This window comes from Passer domesticus, chromosome 3, assembly GCF_036417665.1.
Source record: "Passer domesticus isolate bPasDom1 chromosome 3, bPasDom1.hap1, whole genome shotgun sequence".
NCBI classification, from domain to species: domain Eukaryota; kingdom Metazoa; phylum Chordata; class Aves; order Passeriformes; family Passeridae; genus Passer; species Passer domesticus.
The window spans coordinates 21,144,897-21,164,157 of NC_087476.1; the positions used below are offsets into that span (position 1 = coordinate 21,144,897).

The following is a 19,261-nucleotide window of genomic DNA, read 5'->3' on the forward strand; positions in this document are numbered from 1 at the left end:
GTAATATAATTTTTATTTTGATACCTGGATCATCATTTTTCTGATAATTTTTTTGGAATTAAATTTTAGAGCATATTGCTTCATTTGTGCCTGTGAATTCCAGGTATCCATTGCATATTGGGTAAATTACTCAGGATTATATCTCTAGGTGAAATGCCAGTAAGTAAACACTTGAAAACAGACAGATAAAAGACTTTTTCTCAATGTGTTGCATCAATAGAAAGATACCAACCCATTCCAAATAAAGGTAAAGGGTAAATCTGCCTCCACATATCAAAGGCAGAGTTCAAAAGAAGACCTGCTATTTCTTACTTAACTAAACAATGTAGCTGGCAAAAACAGGTATGTTTTTTATATGCAAGAAGGAAGAAGGGTGTGTATTGCAAGTCTGCCTGCTTTGTTGCAGAAAAAATTGATGGACCGATTGATGTTCTCTGTAGGGGCCTATCTTTGTTTATGTCTTTGGATCATCATGTTTCCAACAACACTAAGTCTGAGCTGCTGAGCCATCTCTGTGGAAAGCTAAAGCCCATTCTCTGTCCATTGGCCATTGCTCACCTCCAGAGTGTTACTAGCTGTATGTTTCCCCCACAACTGTGATACCACTGACCCTCCTTACCATATTTCTGTGTTCAGGAATCTGGCCTACCCCTCATACCTCAGGACTCACTCCCTCGATACCAAGGAGCACATTATATAAAAATGGTCATCCTAAGGATATCACTCTTTGAAGGACGTGCAGTTTTTTGCAAAAGGGCTAAAGCAAAGACTGTCATGTGAGGAGCTGTCAGCTTGGCTTCATCTCTCTGGTTTTGTCTCAGGTCTGAACTGGCCACAATGTCCTGTCCTTCTGTGCTGAGCTCTGAGTGAGCAGAAGGCCCTGATAAATCCTTTGTTCCCATCTGTTCGACTTCAATCTGGCCACCCACAAACCTCTTTTCCCTTGTCAAACCTTAAGGCTTGTAGCCCTCTGGAGCCTGTGCCTACATCACTGACACCATCATCTGGAGTTGCAGTTCAGTCAAACAAGTTCAAGGAGCTTGATCAACAAGTGGATGCAATACGAAATTATGATGGTCTTTTCCTTTGGACCCAGTCCAACAGAATAATAAAATAGAATTGAATTATGGAATAATTTGGGTTAGAAGAGGCTTTAAACATCATCTAGTTGCAACTCCCTTCCATGGGCAGGAGCACCTTTCACTAGACCAGGGAGCTCAGGGTCCCATCCAATTTGGCCTCAAACACACTTCCAGGGATAAGGTATCCACAACTTCTCTGGGCAATCTATTCCTAAATTATGTGATTTAACTCAGACTGACTGGTTGCTTTGGGATGAACCCCTGTACCACAGGTCTTAGCAACAGTTGAGACTTCCTCATCACTCCAATTGTTCTTATGGATTTCAACATCAAACAACATCCTCCAGAAAATGTTTCCCCACCTTGGACATCATCTTCCTGCCAGCACTCCTACAGGTGCAACCAGGAGCCACAGTCTAAGCATTTTTTGTTATCTGCTCTTATTCACTACACAGTCACAGAATGGGTTGGGTTGGAAGAGACCACACTGGGTCATCTGGTGCAGCCTCCCTACTAAAGCAGGGTCATCCCAGAGCACACTGCACAGGAGTGTATCCAGATGGTTCTTGAACATCCCCAGGGAAGGAGACTCCACAGTCTCTCTGAACGATCCGTTCCAATGCTTGGTAACTCGCACTGTAAAGGAGTTCTTCCTTGTATTCTGTTTCTGCCCATTGCCTCTTGGAACCACTGAGAAAGGCTTGGAAATATTATCTTGATACCCTTCAGATACCTGTAGACATTTATAAGGTCCCCTCTCAATCATCTCCTCTGCCCCTGAGAATGAGTTCACTTTTCATAACCTGTCCACACATGTTTGACTGAGGTCTCATTGCAGAAGTCAAAGCTGCAAGTGTAACTTGCCTCTCTGCTCCCCCCTGCCCCCTCAACAGCCTACATGAGTATCTTATTCTTTGCCCAGTTAATTCAGGAAATTAATGTGTTTTATATGCTTCTTTCCTCAAATCACTGAAAAGACTAGCTGAGCTCCTAGTCCCTCACTTAGACTATAATTTGTTATTTAAGGCTCTTTTGGACTCTTCTTTGCTATAGATAAGTCTGCATCTCTGATAGATAGACATCTTTTTGTGCTAACAGCTGGACCTCATGGCTGCTTTGCATGGAGCAGTGTTCCTTCAGAGACTATGACACCCCAGGCAGCTGAAGCTTCTCACCCATGTTGCAGCCAAGATCCACCTTAACTAGGAAACCAATTTACCTCTCATTCCAGTGGGTTCTTCTGGCTTTTTTTCCTCCAAGCTGCTACCTCTGTGGTTGAGGGGTGTTTTTAATGCCAATGTCAAGAGGAATCTTTCTTTTTGTACTCATAACACCTCCTTCTGTTACCAAGTCTGATATTTTAGTTCTCTCAATGCATTGCCCATCAAAAGGAAACCAGTGAGCTTCCATGCAGTTGCACTTCCAGGCAGCATGCACAGTCCCCTAGACTTTATGTGGAATAAGGGGAATTGCTGGGAAATATGTCTTTCCTGGACTGCTGTCACACTGATAGCCAGACATTTTAGCACACCTGTGCCTGGCGCTATACTGTGCAGTTGAAGCATGCCATTCACATTTACTAGAGGATTCCTGCACTAGCTGTTCTCATTAACATCTCCAAGACTTACACTCTTGTAAATATGAATGTATACTCATTGCTGGCTGGAGTTCCCTTCCATTCACCTACATGTGAATGTACACTGAGCTACAGCTTGAAGATGGAAGGAGAAGTTACCAGCAACCCTCTTTCTCAAGAAGCAGAGTCCACATATGCACTCATTTCCCACCCTCCTCCCACCTTGTCCCTGGATCCCTTCAGAAACCAGGTGGGGTTGGGACAGTGCAGCTGAGGCACAGCTGCAAAGACCATCAGGCTCTTTCCAGAGATGCCTGTGACTGCTGCAAGGGTAAAACTTTTCTTATCTTTATCATCAGATATATTCTTTGAATTCACACATGGAGTGTGCATATGGAAATCCAGTTGATAATATTTTTTTTGTTTAACAGTGAAAATAAAATTCAAAAGGAAAAGTCAGTTCTACTCTTTCTTTTTTTCCTGCCTCTGCCTTGATTCAGTATAATTTGCATACTGCAGCACTTGCTCTGTCTGTGTCAAAGACTTGGGGGCGGTGTGGTGTTGGGGAGTGCTATATAAAATCCCACAGAAAGTTGCAAACACAAGTCTCAGTCTTGAAGGAAACTACTGTGAATATATTTTGGTAAGTGTATTTCAGATAGGAATGCTCTAAAAAGTGCATAAATTGCCTGCTTGATACAGCATTTTCAGGACTGTGTTATTTAAAAAAGGTGAGATAGGGTATTCTGCTGTATCCCTCACATCATTTAATGGTTTTATATTTGTCAACATAGTTGTCAATAAAATTTCATTGCTCCATTTCTTTTTATCACATGCAAGCTTATGGGGCTACTTCAGACTTTTTTTTTTATTGTGTAAATCAAGGACTTTAATGAGACTGGTTTATAATATTATAAGACAGGGTTACCCTGTGGATTCCTCATTCTAAGAACAGCCCTTCCAGACCAAGTTTACTCCCTGATCCCACCAAACTGAGTAATTGCTTCTGCTTGGATTTGAAATAGGGAATTACATAGCAGAAGTATTTGTGCAAAACTTTAATAAGATACAGCACCAAAACAATAATACCAGGCTGAATACCTATTGTATTTATTTGATTGTTCTAGGTGTTTCTTAGCAGTAAGAGATGAAATATATAATTAATTTCGAATGAGTGTGTGCAAAATTGTGCTGAGTTGTCAATGCTCACTCTGCAGATGTATCTTTTGTGTTGAATTAGGTGGAAACAGCAACTGATTCAGATACTGAAAGCAGAGGCCTACGGGAATACCACTCTGTTGGAATTCAAGTGGAAGATGAAAAACGGTAATTTAAGCATGTTCAAAAATCTGTAGTCTTTCATAACACAACATGCATTTGTAAACAGATTTAATAAATAACACCTGACAGGTGCTGCCACTAAATAATTCCCAAAGCCAAATTTCTTATATGCATGTTTATTATTTGGTAAAATTTGTGGAGATTGTTTAGCAGTTGTTTCAAATTTATCTTATTGGAGGGAAGGAAATAAAAGTATTAAATTGAAATAGTAGCTTTATATAATTATTGTCAGAACAAATACTAAGACTCACATATTGGAACAGTCTTCCTTCAATAGAACTCCTCACGCTGATCCAGGCTTTCCCAGTCCAAAAAAGGAGACAAAATTCTTAGGATGGTACCTTTATTCTAAACTAGAATCAGCTTTCTGATTTGTTCAGTTCTCTAATTTTGTAAAGCTACAGGCCCATGTACTGACCCACAGGTTAACCCTGGTAGGTACTCTTTGTCAGGTACTGGACCAGGACCATTATCTCATTTCACAGCAGCTGTCTGAGAGTATCTGGCTGCTAATTGCCTTTTGCCATCATGAACTGCAAATAATTTGAGACAATGGACTCCTATGTGAATAGATTTCACAAATAATCTTTGCTTCTCTATCTAATGTTTTAACACAAAGCTTTTCCTAAATGTCATTATTCAGTGTCATATAACAGTGGATAATCAACTTTTAATGGGCACCCTATAAGACCAAAAAACCCCCAACCCCCAGTCTTAAATGTGCTGATATTATCTTTCTTTTATTACAGGATTCTCAAAAGTCCTAACTGAGCAGGTTTTCAGATCTTTTTACTTAAAATTCTGAACACTAGAAAATTTTATACATCTATACTTTACAGACTTCTATCAGGAAGTTCTAGTTCTGCTAGTTATTTACAGTTTATTTAGTAATGACGCATGTTGTTTTGTAGTATGAGAACAAATCAATATTTGCTTCCAGAGACTATTTAAATTATTTTCTTTTGTACCCTTTCTTAGATCAATGATTCCACTATGCATTTTATTTTTCCTCTCTGTTGCTACTCACCATCTAATTTTAGTGAGATATACTCAAAGCAAAAATGTTTAACATAAAGTCCAACAAGAAGAACAGAATCCATTCCTTCTCACTGAAATATTATTCTGTGGCTCTGTACCATCACATACATTATTTATGTGTGTTAATGTCTTTTCTTTCTTCCCTCTTCATCAAGACATGGACGATTCAAGCGCTCGAACAGTGTAACAGCAGCTGTCCAGGCTGACCTGGAACTGGAGGGTTTTCCAGGACACATCACCATGGAGGATAAGGGACTTCAATTTGGCTCGTCATTCCAGCAGCACTCAGAGCCCAGCACACCCACCCAATACAGTGCGGTGAGAACTGTACGGACACAGGGACTGTTCAGTTACAGAGAAGATTACAGGACCCCAGTTGACACCTCAAACCTTCCACCACCAGAGCCCTGGCTGGAGCCAGCCATTGAGACAGTAGAGACTGGTCGAATGTCTCCTTGTCGACGGGACGGATCTTGGTTTATGAAGTTGCTACACACTGAAACTAAGAGAATGGAAGGGTGGTGCAAAGAAATGGAAAGAGAAGCAGAAGAGAATGATCTTTCGGAAGAAAGTAAGAACATTTCAGTATCTTTTCAGTATACAGACGATTACTAAAATATGAAATCTGTTAGGATAAAGCTGTGGTTTGCAGTTTGTCCTCACTCATCCTGTAGGAGCAAAGAACCATAATGCATAAGAACACTGTCCTGTGGCTGGCTGCACAAGATGGTGCTTCCCAGAGTAAGGTTTTGCGGAAGTAGTTAAAGAACCAACTCTAGAGTCCAGTGCAGAACCAAAGTATTGTCTGGTATTACATAGAGCTCAGATGGTGCAATAGCTCCATCCACAGCTCCAAATTTGACACATTCTTCCCATTCCAGTGCTTGACCCTTTGCCAGAGCACACAGAGTGGTCTTACATGAACACTGTTTTGCCCTTCTCCTGAAACCTGGGATTTTGCCTCTTAGTGAGCAGCCATTTTAAAAATGTTTCCATTCCTTTACAGGAACTTCAGCCTCTTGGAAAACCAGAAAGCATAGCAGGCAGGAACAACAGTTAAAGTACTTCTGCAGTTAGACAGGCATATGCATTATTAGAAAATTCAGCTCCATTTTCTTATTACAATTTTGTCAAGAATCATTATTATTCTCTCATGTCCTGTGGACACCTTGAAAGGAGTGATGGGATAAAGTGAAAAATAATGTAGACTATTTTGGAACAAGATCCAAGACAGCGCTAATGATAGTAATATATCAAAGTGGTCCTAGGACTCAGTAGCCAGCTCCCTGTGATTCCCTTTGAGGTCAATTATCCTTGTTCTTCAGGCCCAGTTTTATAAATATTTCAATTCCTGACAATCTGAATTATTGTCTCAGCTGAGATTTTTTCAGACCACAAATGAATTCATATTAAGTTTTCTTACTGGCATCTTTCCCTGCATTCTTACAAATTTCACCATCACCTCTGAGTACTGTTTCCTGATCATCTTCTTTCCTCCTCAATGAGTTCTTGCTATGATGTACCCTCAGGTCTTGAGCCAGGCCAGCATGCTGACTAAAAGGCCAGTTTCTATTTCTTGCACTGACCTTTTCAAAGCAAAAAATGTCTATGTTTTTACGTCATCGTTTTTTTATTTACAGTCATATTTCTCTGCTGTATTGTACACAAGTCTGCCAAGTAACAGCAGAGGATTTGGGGTGGGGTGGTGAGTTTTCCTTCCTTCAGCCTCTGGTGCTTTATAGACTGTGGGTTTTGTCCTTATTTTCATCATGGCAGAGCAGACCTCAGAATTTTCCCCTACCATTGATACTAGACTTTAACACCCTTCTAGGGACTGTTAAATAACAACATATTTTCCTTTGATTAGCCTGTGGAAGATTTTCCAAACCTTTCATAATGGTTCTTCCTCAGTACTTCTTTTTTTCACATGTGTCCTATTTTTCAATTCTTCAAGTCTTTGCAGTGCTGAATACTGACATTTCAGTGACATCATTAAGATTCCCAAAGCACCTGCTTCCCAGATCACCTGTTACTGATGTGGGAACATCAGTGTTCTCCATCTGAAGCACAAGTTCAAAGAGCAAGACTTTGATCTCCTTTGAAAGAGTATGATTATTTGGGGAGCAAAGGGGAGAAACACACAGGCCATTAGCCCCTCTCTTTCCTAGCAAGGAGTCTGCAGGCAAGAGCTGGACTTCTCCTGCCTTCTCTCTTTGTAAGCTCTTCCTTTTGCACAGCCCCAGTCAAATCTGCAGCCATATGAAATGAGCACTGGAAACACGCTTGCATCCCTACCCCTCCCTCACTGGGAGATGTGGAGAGGCAGTTAGAGCAGTTACTCTTTGGAATATGAAACTGGATACTATATGAGGAAAACTTGGATGACCTGATTTGGCTGACTACCTGTTCTCAGATGCAGAACCATTCTCCTTCCCATCATATGAACCTATACTCTTGCACTCCAGATATACTCTGGAAGAGTTTACTGCATGGTGAAATGGCAATCAAGAAGGTAGTTTTCTAAAAATTGTACATAAGACATGAAGACAATGTGGACTTCAGTAATTTTTATTAATATTAGGAATTAATGACACTAACTTGGAATATTTCAGTCAAAAAACAAAACATAGTACAAGGATTTTTTTCCCCTGTTTGCAGAGGGACTCAAATTTGGAAGAGAAAAAGAAAGAGCAGTTCCCTGATAACAGAGTTGATGAAATACAACCGAAATCGTTGAAGTTTCTTTTTTAAACTAACAAAAATGGGTTAATTACTTGTTCTTGGGGGAACTTTTTACCCTCCCTAATAGGTTAAAGAAGTTATCAAATAGGTCTACATAGTGTTTGCAAGGTCAGAATTTGTGTTCAGCTGACTGTGTCTAAAGTTCCTATTTTTCATTGTATATAAAGCATTTCAAGAGATCTTCCTGAAATAATTTCCAAATTACATTATTTTTAAATGGTATCACTTCATCCAATAACATTTACATTAAGTAAAATGAAGTTTTCAAATAATTAATTTCAGCAGTGGAATGAGCTTCACAGCATTTTAAAAACTCTGTGTGAATAATTTTTTTCCTGTTGAGTTTTTAAAACATTTTGTACCCCCAGTCTAAGCTACAGAGGTTGTAAGGTGTGTATCCTCAAGAACTTAAGTTTAATAACATGAAATGTATCTTGACATATTTAAACATTTGCCAGTTCTTGAAGAAAATAAACAGAAATGGCTGAGCCAAAAGCAAATAAATATGGTTTTCCATCTTCCAGCAAGACTACTATTCCCAAAACACTTCACAGCAACGTTTGCACATTCAAACTGTCATTCTTAATTCTGAATCATTTCTTTTTGGCCTGGATATATTAATTGTACATGAAGACTGAATATAGCTTTGCATCTCATAGGAGAAGGCTATCTTTATGATACCACTTCTATTTTGTTTTAAACATGGGAACAGTTAAAATAGAACTGCATTTTAGAAAACAATTTCAGTTTTGGTGTTAACACAGCAGCCCTGAGAGCAGCAAAAGCTGTCTGATTGCTATATTGATTCTTTTCTTTCACTGAACCTTTTGTTCCATAACGTTGTTTTAAGAACTTCACTCATCAGGTCTTAGAAAAAGAGATAATCATTGCAACAAAAATAACCTCTCTCTCCTTATTTCAGAACTTTTTTTTTGTTTGGTCAGTTGCCGTGAGTTTTAATTTGGAGTCTCTGCAAAGTTCTTATATTGTTTGTGGAAGCAGTTGTTTGTGCTCTGTTTATTATTTTTATATATGTGTGTGTGTTCATTATATATAAAAATATAGATATGTGTCTGTAACATTTCCCAGGGTTAGATCTGGTCACTTGCACTCACAGGGTGCCTCCAGGCAAAGATATGTGTTTCTCATGGGTGCTGACTGGAGTTTCAGTTTTACACCCTGAAAATTGTGTTTGGCTATTAGTGTGTAGGTGATGACAAAGAAAACAATTTCAAGTGTCACAAAGCTATTGAAGACCAAGAGTGTCAGGACTCTGCATCCCATGAGCACAGTGATGGGAGCAGGAAGAGCAGAGCAGGGAGAGGGAACTGCAGTCCCTGCCCGCAGCTTGCAGGCAGGGTTTGGCAGGGGAAAGAAGACAACCCTGGGTTTCTCAGTGCCATCTGCTTTGTTAGGGAGAACTTTGTTAGGGAGAACAGCTCTACAGAGTTTACTCTCACATAAAAATCCTTAGATAGGTTCAAAAATTATCTATAGAATAAACTATGCCAGCAGAAATGTTTTGCTGGTATTTTCTGCATTGTGGTTAGCAGCTCTGCTGGCATAGCAGTAAAATGATCTCTAGCAGGGAAAAAAAATAAAGATATTAGAGTGGGAGTTCAAAGTATCACCTCTGTCTCCCATTCCCCTTGATTCCATGGATACTGGACCACTCCTAGCTAATCCTCTAGCTGCTATTTCCACAATACTGCAAAGGCTTTACTAATGGGACTGAATAGTAATAGAAAACACAGAGTAAAATCTCCCATAATTTTAGGTGAATAAAAATCAACAAAAAAACCTCACAGCCAATTGATTTTAGTATATTCATGAATTAATTATCCATAAAAGCTTTCTTAGGTGTTTGACCAAATATAAGTTATCCTTTAACCAAAGAGAAATTACTGACATAATTTTCTAATGCTTTTCACAAATCTATGCTTCAGGAGATATTAAAATTTCCATTTGGAGTGTTGTGAATGACTAAAGAATGTCTTAACTGTACGGAAATAGTCTGTATAGTCCTACACTGTGACATCCAATAATTCCTCCCAGCATTTGTATTGTTCTGCTGAAATTTTCTCCTTTTTGAACTTAGCTTTGTTTTCTTCTCCTTCTTGAATTTAGCTTTTAATGGGACCCTTGTTTACCCATTGGTGAACAAGGATCCCGTTACTCTCCAGAGCACTGCCAGATGAGGGCTGTGCTGTCCTAAAATGCCATCTGAACATTATATATTTATTTTTGTGTCTAGACACTGTAGATAGTAAAATGATATTTCTAAAGATTACTAATTTAACTTTAGAGATTAGACAAATATCATGCCCTACTTTGAGTTAGGAGAGTGAACTACATGCCATTTTCAATATTTTTCCAGGCATATTATTTCAGATTGTGGAGTAATTTATTTACAAGTATGGGGGGGGGGAATGAAATGATCAAATTGAATGAAAATTTAAATTAAAATATGTCATTTAAATAGACAGTAATGAATGCCAGAAGCAGATTGATTGTTAGCAGTTTCTCACTGCTGGTGCACTGCTGGTGCAGCAGTGGCACAATTGAACAAAGCTTTTAACCTGTCAAGATCAGAGTTACAGCATCAGATCATAATCAATTTCATCAATACAGGCCTAACTTTTCCCTCTCTACTTTTGTGATATGAAATAATTTTTGATTACAAGGTTTTGTAGAATTTCTCAAGCAATTCTACACATACAGGGGAAAAGACACCATTGTGTTAATTGTGCAATTTACGCAATCTCTAATTGGGGTGTAAATCCTGAGCCTACTCTCACTGAAGTCATGGTCAGAGTTTTGTATGTCTTCAGAGCTAAAGTCATACAGGACCATACAACAAAAATGGAGTGCTTCATATGCTCAGGGAGCAGAATTAAGGTTGTGTGACTCTTTCCTGACATTTGGGCAAAATTATCCTAATACAAGGAGGTTTATGGATTATATGAATATTATGTCTATGTGTATTGGTAGATTTTATCATTATTTGTTTACAAGAAAAATCTTCTAGTCTTCACCAAACATCTCAATCTCTTCTGTCTCTAACATTCATCATTTTTTCATGGAGATAATCAATCTGCACTCATCAGAATAATTCCCCAATGCATGAAATTAATAACAAGGCTTTGGATGTCTATTAATATTGTGCTAAAGATTATGAGTTGAAGTGTTTTAATACTTTAATTTAATTACAGCAAGGCAGAGTAGCATGAATATGAGAGATTCTAACCTCTATGTTTTATTACATCTGATTTACTTATTAAAATGGAAATAGAGTTAGATCTTTAGTAAATTCTAGGGCTGTAATTGTACATGTGTATTCAGCTCTGTGACTCAATGGCATATGCAACCATCACAGCCTTATATCCCTGACAAATGTGTATCCCACCAAAATGCTACATTGTCAGTGCCTAAATCTTGACCAGTCTGACTGGGCTTTAAATCACTAATGCTTGCTGACGTGATGCTTCATGATAATGAAGATAAAATTAATGTTTATTTAGTATGAGGGTTCGGGTAGCTGAGGTTCACTAGAAAATATCAGACATATATAGATTCTGTCAGGATCTATATTTCTGCAGAAGAGCTAAAACCAATGCCCCTTACTCAGGCTATGTATTTGAGCTATGAACTGTAAAATGCAGCAGAGGAAACTAAAACTGAACTTTACTCACTAGAGACAACCATTACAACCATCAGCCCATGGAATCAACCTCACTCATTTTTGCCCAGTGAATCACTGAACATTGCATGGAATAGGTGATGTCAGGGACCTGCTACAGCATAATTCCTCATCCTGGAAAAGGAGGACCTCTGACCTCACACTGGGAGTTTGTATAATGTCCTAAGCTATAGATCACCAAGAGAAAAAAGGAGAATACCAGGCTGTTCATCACTAAAGTCATTGTCTTTATTAAGAATGTTGAAAACCAAATTAAAGCAATTTGCGTCAGATCAAATGAAACATTTATTTTTTATTTATGTTTTTGTATGTTTGTTCAGGCTTTAACACTCAACTATTCCCTCTTGTATGCCAATAACTCTGTAGAGGAAAGCAAGGGGTTTGATGATCAAAAAATCCCAAACCCATTAAAATGATTTATTTCATTTGGCCAACAGAAGAAAAACAATCCTCAGTGAATTACTCATGCAGCCCTGAACCACTTAACCCTTCTACAATGGATGTCACACAGGACTGATGAATTATGTATATTTCTGTTTAATTTAGTGTTGTGGCACAGCTCTACTGTTTGCCTAACAGAAAAAGGAATAGAGTTTGAGACCCACAACTCTACATATTAGCACATGCCTTGAAAGTTACTGAGACTTTAACTAGAGCCCAAAATCTTTCACCTACTCTTAGGTGAGCAGATGTTTCACTGGTCAAAAGAAAGCAGAATTAAAATGTAAAATCTACTACCAAAATACTGTTTTCCACATGCCCTCCTCTACTTATTCTAAATAACAACACATTTAGTGCCACATTTTAGTGTTTTCAATATCAGGGGCTGCAGATCAGTTGTGCTGTATCAGCTTTATTCCACACTTATACTTAACATCCTGTTTAAATTATCAGTTTCTCCAAATTGAAGTAAAATATATCAGAGTAATTCCTGTCTACATTTACCCCACCTCTCTATATCTTTAACATTATTTAAAGATTTGGAAATTCTCCTGCTAAAATAAATTTTTCACTGAGACCACAGTTTATAATGCTTTTTAAAATTATTTGTTTTTCATCGTGGAGATGGATGTGGAGGAAAGGAACTGTAGGAAAGGATATGTAGGAAGGTATACAAAAGCATGGTGCCACCTACCAAAGTGTGTTATTTATCCCAGCAGGTGTGGGAGTCAGGATGAGTTAGTTTCTTGGAGATAATCCCCTTAGGTAGTCAATAGACAGACTGAGGCATCTCCAGGAGGAAATTCAGCTTATCTAAAAATAAGTGCCTAACACGGCTGAGCTGCTGAACTCAGATCACTGATTATAATGTGTTCAAAATTTTTAATTTAGACAGATGACTCTTGGAAACAAAGCCAATGAGTTTGGTCATTTGGAAACAAAGTAAAATGAGTTTGGTCATTTTCCCCAGTGCATACGGTATGGGCATGTGCACATTGACAGTGAGGAAACACCAACACATCCATGGGGGCTGATGCTGGCTCAGCAAAGTCCTGGAGCACCTGTTTGTGTCCCACTTTGTCTGAAGCTCCTGTGCTGAGGACTTTGTATATTTTCCTGGACAGACAACCTGTAATTCCTAGTGGGTGTACCAAAACATGTCTCAGAGATGTAATTCCTGTGAGGATCTAATTCTTATGTTATATTACAGTTGAATGTAGTAACTTTACCCGCGGAACTGATAAAGAGATCTCACCCAGGGATCATCCACACAAGTGTAGTGAGTGAAGTAATTTACAATTGCAGAACCAAAAGGTATAATCTAAGGTACATGTGCCTTTAGCTTCAGAAGGAACAGATATCCAACTGGTTCTTGAGGCAACACAATTTCAACAGCTCTCAATTTACATGAGCAAATGTAAATGGGAGAGATGTTATTTGCTGTGAAATTTAAGAGTGTTTTCAGAATCATATGGATTGATGGATGCCCACTTCAGAAAGCTGAATATAGCCCCTTAGTTTTTTCTACTTCCTTAAGCAAGTAAAGTCTAAGCTGTTTTGACTTATTTACATATCATTTATTATTCATTCATCATTGCCAAAAGATAAGGTGCCACTGATTTTTCCTATACCTCAGTCATTTTAAAATATGTTTTATGTGTATAATCACAAACAACAAAACCAAATATTTACTTCTATTTTAAAATAATCAGGAACTTCACCTGCATTTTTTTGAGCTGGATATTGTATTTGCTGACAAAAACCATTTACTGGTAGTAATCCATCTGTATGCTTAGTCCTAGGTAAGATCCGAAGTGCTGTTGGAAGTGCTCAGCTCCTCATGTCTCAGAAATTCCAGCAATTTTATTGGCTTTGTCAGCAAAATCTGGTAAGTCACTTTGCCTGGTTATTCTTGAAGAGTTTAAGTTTTTTCATCCATAATATTCCACAATATGTCACTTTAATATTTTTACTTCAAAAACAATTGTAGTGCACCTGAGCAGTAGCATTCTGAAATGTTGTTTTCATGTCCCACATTTATTTCCCCCTTTTTTTAAACTTAGCCCTTATGTATGATGTTGGTAGATTTTTTTAAGCATGTATATAAATTCAGTAATTTCAATCTGATTATGTTTTGCTTTTCTCTTTTTGCTGTCTTTATTAAACAAAAAAAAAATGAGAAGGGAACAAATACAAGTTTTCTGAAACATAATATTATGGCTTATTTTTGCAATACCCTAATATAGTAACTATATTTCGTGTAAGGAAAGGGGAAATTTTCGCATTAAAATCCGTGGAAAACCGTAAAATAGAATATTGGAGAATACAGATCCATTTCTACCTACCTGAAAATAGGACTGATCATGGAAATGAGATATCTATAATGTTCATCAAATTAAGTTGGATAATTTGTGTTGCCAATTATATATGAGATGTCCTGGGGCTAAAGGAACAGATACGTTATATTACTTGTGAGGGTTACTGCTATTGTTCTGGAAGTTCATTAGAGACTAATTCAATTCTAAATGTTATCTTCATTAATATGACAGCAGCCATCAGTGATACAAATGCTGTGGCAAGATGATACTAACCAATAGAAGAACATAATTCTTCTAGCTGCAGCTGGTGGTAGAAAGCCTTTCTTTGTCTCTCTCAAATAGCAAGTGTACCTTTTCCTTCTGACTGTCCCTAAACCTCAAATCTTGGAATTTTGTTGTGTTCATGACAGCAGATATAACCTATAATCTGCTTACATACTTTTCTTTGCTCATTGGGTTTTGTCACATAACTTCTAAGGCAGAATATCCATTCTGCAAAGACCTACTTGTACTTTCCATCCATGAAGTTAAACATCCAGAATACCTGCAATGAAATAATACTGAGAAAATAATAACAAAAATGTCATACCTTCTGATAGAAAATATTAAAATACATGGTCCTCATTAGGAAAGAATCCAGTTATCAAAAAGTCTGTTAAAACAAAAATTTTAAAATCTGTTACAGAATAACAGAGGAAATATACAAAGTCTGACAAGCAAGAATTGACCACATCTGTATGATCAAATATATGATGTGTGCTCCCTATCTAGTAATTTGTTTCATATCAAAAGAAGGGAACCTTCATCATTGTCTGAAACTTTCTCTCTGCAAATTTAAAAATGCCCTGCATCACCTGATTGATTAAGCTGTGCAAACTAAGATTTGGAGAGCCTAATCCCAACTCCACTTCTTTTATCTTCAAGTGGGCCCAGCACTTGTGCTCAAGAGCATTACTGTAATAGCAAGTGCAGCTCCTGCTCAGCACAACACTCAGCTGTCTGGGAGAAAGAACAAATCATTGAATTAGTTTTTTCTACTTCCAATAGAAAGTGCCAGGAGAAATCTAAAACTTTGTAGGCAACACAACCAAAAAGATGGCAAGATTTGACTGCTCTTTTCCTCTTTTGGATAATAAACCTCTGAAGTCCATAACAGCATCTTTACCCCACTCTCAAGATTTAGGTTCTGAATATCCTTCACATTCATTAAATAAATAATGGGCTCTGCAGAAAGTAGCAACTGCAAAACTGACTATAGGTCATTCATGCCTGGAAGCTTTTCTTCCTATACCTAATGATAAACTTTGTGGCTAAATAGTCACTTAGTGCATACCTACAGCAGGCTTTCCACGCTCCTAAAGCAGCATCTCAGTGCTCCAGGGGAATGCTGTCAACTTGTGCACTCCCTTTCTCTAAAACATCCAGCACGTACAGGGCTGCCACACAGCAGTTTCTCTGACAGTGCTCAGCATCTATAAGTTTAAGTGTAGGACACAAAACAACAGCATTTAATTGTGCCAGTTCAAAATGTAACAAGGGTTTCAGAAGAATATACTTACTCAGACTGAAACCATGAAGGTCACCTATGGACTTTTCTAAAGGATCATGGGAACTTCAAATTTGATTGTGCTCTGTGTTAGGAGCTCTTATCAAAGACTCTCACGTAGGGTAAATTCACAGAAATGTAAGCTTCAATGAAGTTTTCTATTTTATGACTCTGGCTGGCTATCTCCTAAACTTTTCCCACTAACTACTTGGGAAAATGTCATTACTGCTTTATAACTAGTCTCTTTTGCATTATTAACATTGCTTTTTTAACACCCTTTATTTTCTTTGAAGTGTCCTTCTCCATGCCCTCTAGTCAGCACAGATCCTGCTCAGCTTGTATGTCATGGTTGCAGGCTAAAACAGAGCAGCCTGAGCACCATCTAGGTGCTTGTTCCTTGCTTTAGGCCTCCTTCAAAAGGAGGAGCTGAATTCCAAGTAAGATGCAAATAAATAAGCAGTTTCTGAGAAGAAGCAGGTTTAAGCCAATCTTTTCAAAATTTAGTTGGCTGTAATAGTACTTATTTGTGGCAGCGTTTATTCATGAACTGTGGATGTGTAAGAAGCAGGAGGCAGCCCTCTTGTGTCCAGAGCACACACGGCACAGCCCTCTGCAAGAGTCGTGCTGGAGGCCATGGTCTTCACAAGCACTGTGCGCAGAGTGGGGCTCACAAAGGTGCAGAACAGCAATTAGCCTTGATTCAGAAGCCAATGCCCTTGCAATGAGTGGAATCATTTTCTGGCTGTTTAGAGGAAATTGGGGAGAGTGAGTGAGGAGACCAGGCAGGAGACAACCGATTTCAAGATAAGACAAACTGCTGTGGGATTCTCCTCATGAATTTCACACAGGGAGTCAGTTCCTAAAGCCTGAAATATTGACCTCTGTAGAGTAAGTAACCCCACTGACATAAATTTTGTAACAAATTGGGATCCACCCAATGAAGTAGTTTTCAGTAAACACTAATCTGGAGTTGTTATGTTTCCCAGACATCTGTTATAATCTATATGGCCTCTTAGATCCCTGAAGCTCCCTATAAAAAGGAAACTTTCTTCTAGTGAAGAAGGCTTGTAAGTTGTTCTTGGCTCAGATTCCAGTAGGAGTCTATGGGTGAGACTACATGTTGTCATGCTCGGTTCCAGGCCCTAATCTCCCACGGTGGCATCTGTAAACCCAAGCTTGTACAGCAGTTCCTTAATATCTTTAGAAACATGTGATTCAAGGGAGGAATTCAATAGCAAGGCTCACTTATCTCTCAGTTTCTAAACAGCTGTGGGGTTGTGTTTAAAGGTAAAATGCCTTTCACCACTAGATTTGAAGAAGATGGGGAACAGAGCCTGCCATAACAGCAGTGGTGCTGACATAGCAAGCTAGTCTTTACAGGTTCTGGCCAGGAAGGGAGAGATTCAGAGTCTGTTTGGCATGCTTTTGATGCCCTCTCTCCCAGCTCCATTCTTTGGACCATCATAATGGCTTCCTCCTGTCCTGGAACGAAAAAGGCATTTCTTCATTACATTCACAGACATGTTTACCAATTAAGCCCTATTTCAATAAAGTGACAAAGCATTCTTCTTGAACTAGTACCAGTGCTCAGAGAGTATAGGGTTACGAGCCTGCATACTACCTTATAATACAATCTTTATCCAGCATTAGGTTAATTATCAAATATAGGGTCATCTTTCTAATTGTTACCACCAATGTTTGCTCTATTAAGTCTTAAGCACATAGAACCTCTTAATTGCAGTACCTGGCGGTAATGTCTTCCCAGTTTCTGAGTGTGATTCAATTCCCTGGAGAACAAAATCCAAGCAGCCCATCAAGATTTCATACTTCACATATACATTTGAAAATCCAAGACAATGTAAACATCAAATTCAGCATAAGGTGATGTCTTTGTGGCATTGTTTTGTCTTAATCAGCTATCGTGAATATCATTTTTAACCAGGAAGACTTCAGGCTGGCTGGAATACAAACCACACTCCCTTTGCCTTTAATAATCAGCAGACAGAGGCTGTCAGCTTGTTCCTTTTTAGAAATGCAGGTCAGCACAGCATATGGTGCTAAGGAGCTTCCCATGCCGCAGATTCAGGAAGGCTCGCGTGTGACATCCAACTCATTCATGTTTGGGTTGTGTAGGAGGCACAGCTTTCCAGTCACAGCTCCCAGCTGCAGAGCACGCAGAGCCTTAGCACTGAGCAGCGCTGCAGCAATGAAATCTGGCACCACGCCCTTCCTGCCTCAGTGCACCGCTGAAAGCCTCCTGGAGTATTCATGTTCCCTCCTTTGTGCTCTGCAGGACCCGAGTGCCATGCCAAGACCAACTTCCCAGGACCTTGCAGGTTTCTGGGACTTACTGCAGCTCTCAATTGAAGATGTCAGCATGAAGTTTGATGAACTGCACCAGTTGAAACTCAATGAATGGAAAATAATAGAATCACCTGAAAGGAAGGTAAGCAGACCATGGACAATACCATTTACTCCCCATTTGTAGTTCTGCAGTGTCCTTGTGTTTAATACAATAGTGAAACACAATAGGTTTCTAACCCTGGGAAGTATTTAATTGGCATGGCCCAATTTTTACATGGAAACTTTCATCAGATGTCAGGAGTCTTTTCTTTTTTAACAATGTTGAGCTGAATTATATAATAAATAAAATGGATTTTGCTAAGCTAGTTTACTCCATGATACTTTTTTCAAATTATTTGATTCACATTCTAAAGGCTAGAACAAAAATATGTTCTTATTAATTCAGATGGAAGACAATAGCTCAAAAATTCACACAAGGTAAATTCAGCACTGTACTACATTTGGGGCAGCTCAAACTTGAACACTGCAGTGTTTAACCCTGCCTGCATGACACAAATGATAATAGAAACAGAATGAGAGAAAAACATGTGACAGAACATAGCACAGGTCACACTAAAGCTCAGCTGACATACTTCTGGGGGACAAAGTGCTGCTGGTGAACTCACTGCACCTCTGCCCTGCAACTCCACCACTTGGGAGATGCCCCACATGATGCTTACAAACCAAAGGTGACAAATTGCCCATAAAAGCAGTGTAATTCTGAAACTGCCTTTCCCCTCTCTCGAACTCCATCCCTTACCTTGATAATCCCGCTATCTTTGCTTATTGTTGTATCAGTCAGATGAAAACAGCATTTGGTTTGAGTCAGTACTGTTGGCCTCAGGTGAATATTTGTTTGGTTTGGGAGGAATTAGGAGGCATTTTGACAACTTTTTCATTTCTTCATGCTCCTCTTGGATTTTAATTTTCAGCCAACGGGTTGGTGGATGGTGAGTTTGCAACTCTTGCTTACTAGTGGCAACTGGAAGTAAGAAATTATTATAGTGACAGTAGCAGTGATATTCCTAAGAGGGAAATAATTAAAAGTGGAAAAGAAAATAAGATGGGATGACAGGAATGGAGCTTTTATGAAAACAGGAGATAGAGAAAATAAAGACAAGCAGAACTAACTAT

General features: G+C 38.7%; 1 protein-coding gene across 28 annotated transcripts in view; it reads left to right on the top strand.

Annotated features, from left to right (window-relative positions):
* DLGAP2 (DLG associated protein 2) overlaps positions 1 to 19,261 on the top strand; it is a 459,301-nt gene that overhangs the window by 431,267 nt on the left and 8,773 nt on the right. For 27 of the 28 annotated variants that reach the window (XM_064412077.1, XM_064412078.1, XM_064412082.1 and 24 more), the window contains 5 exons: positions 3,899 to 3,984; positions 5,193 to 5,608; positions 13,717 to 13,808; positions 18,078 to 18,230; positions 19,060 to 19,077. In XM_064412077.1, the coding sequence (XP_064268147.1) occupies positions 3,899 to 3,984; positions 5,193 to 5,608; positions 13,717 to 13,808; positions 18,078 to 18,230; positions 19,060 to 19,077 (765 nt within the window). The remainder of the gene's footprint in view (positions 1 to 3,898; positions 3,985 to 5,192; positions 5,609 to 13,716; positions 13,809 to 18,077; positions 18,231 to 19,059; positions 19,078 to 19,261) is intronic. The other variant, XM_064412105.1, reaches the window with a different exon arrangement.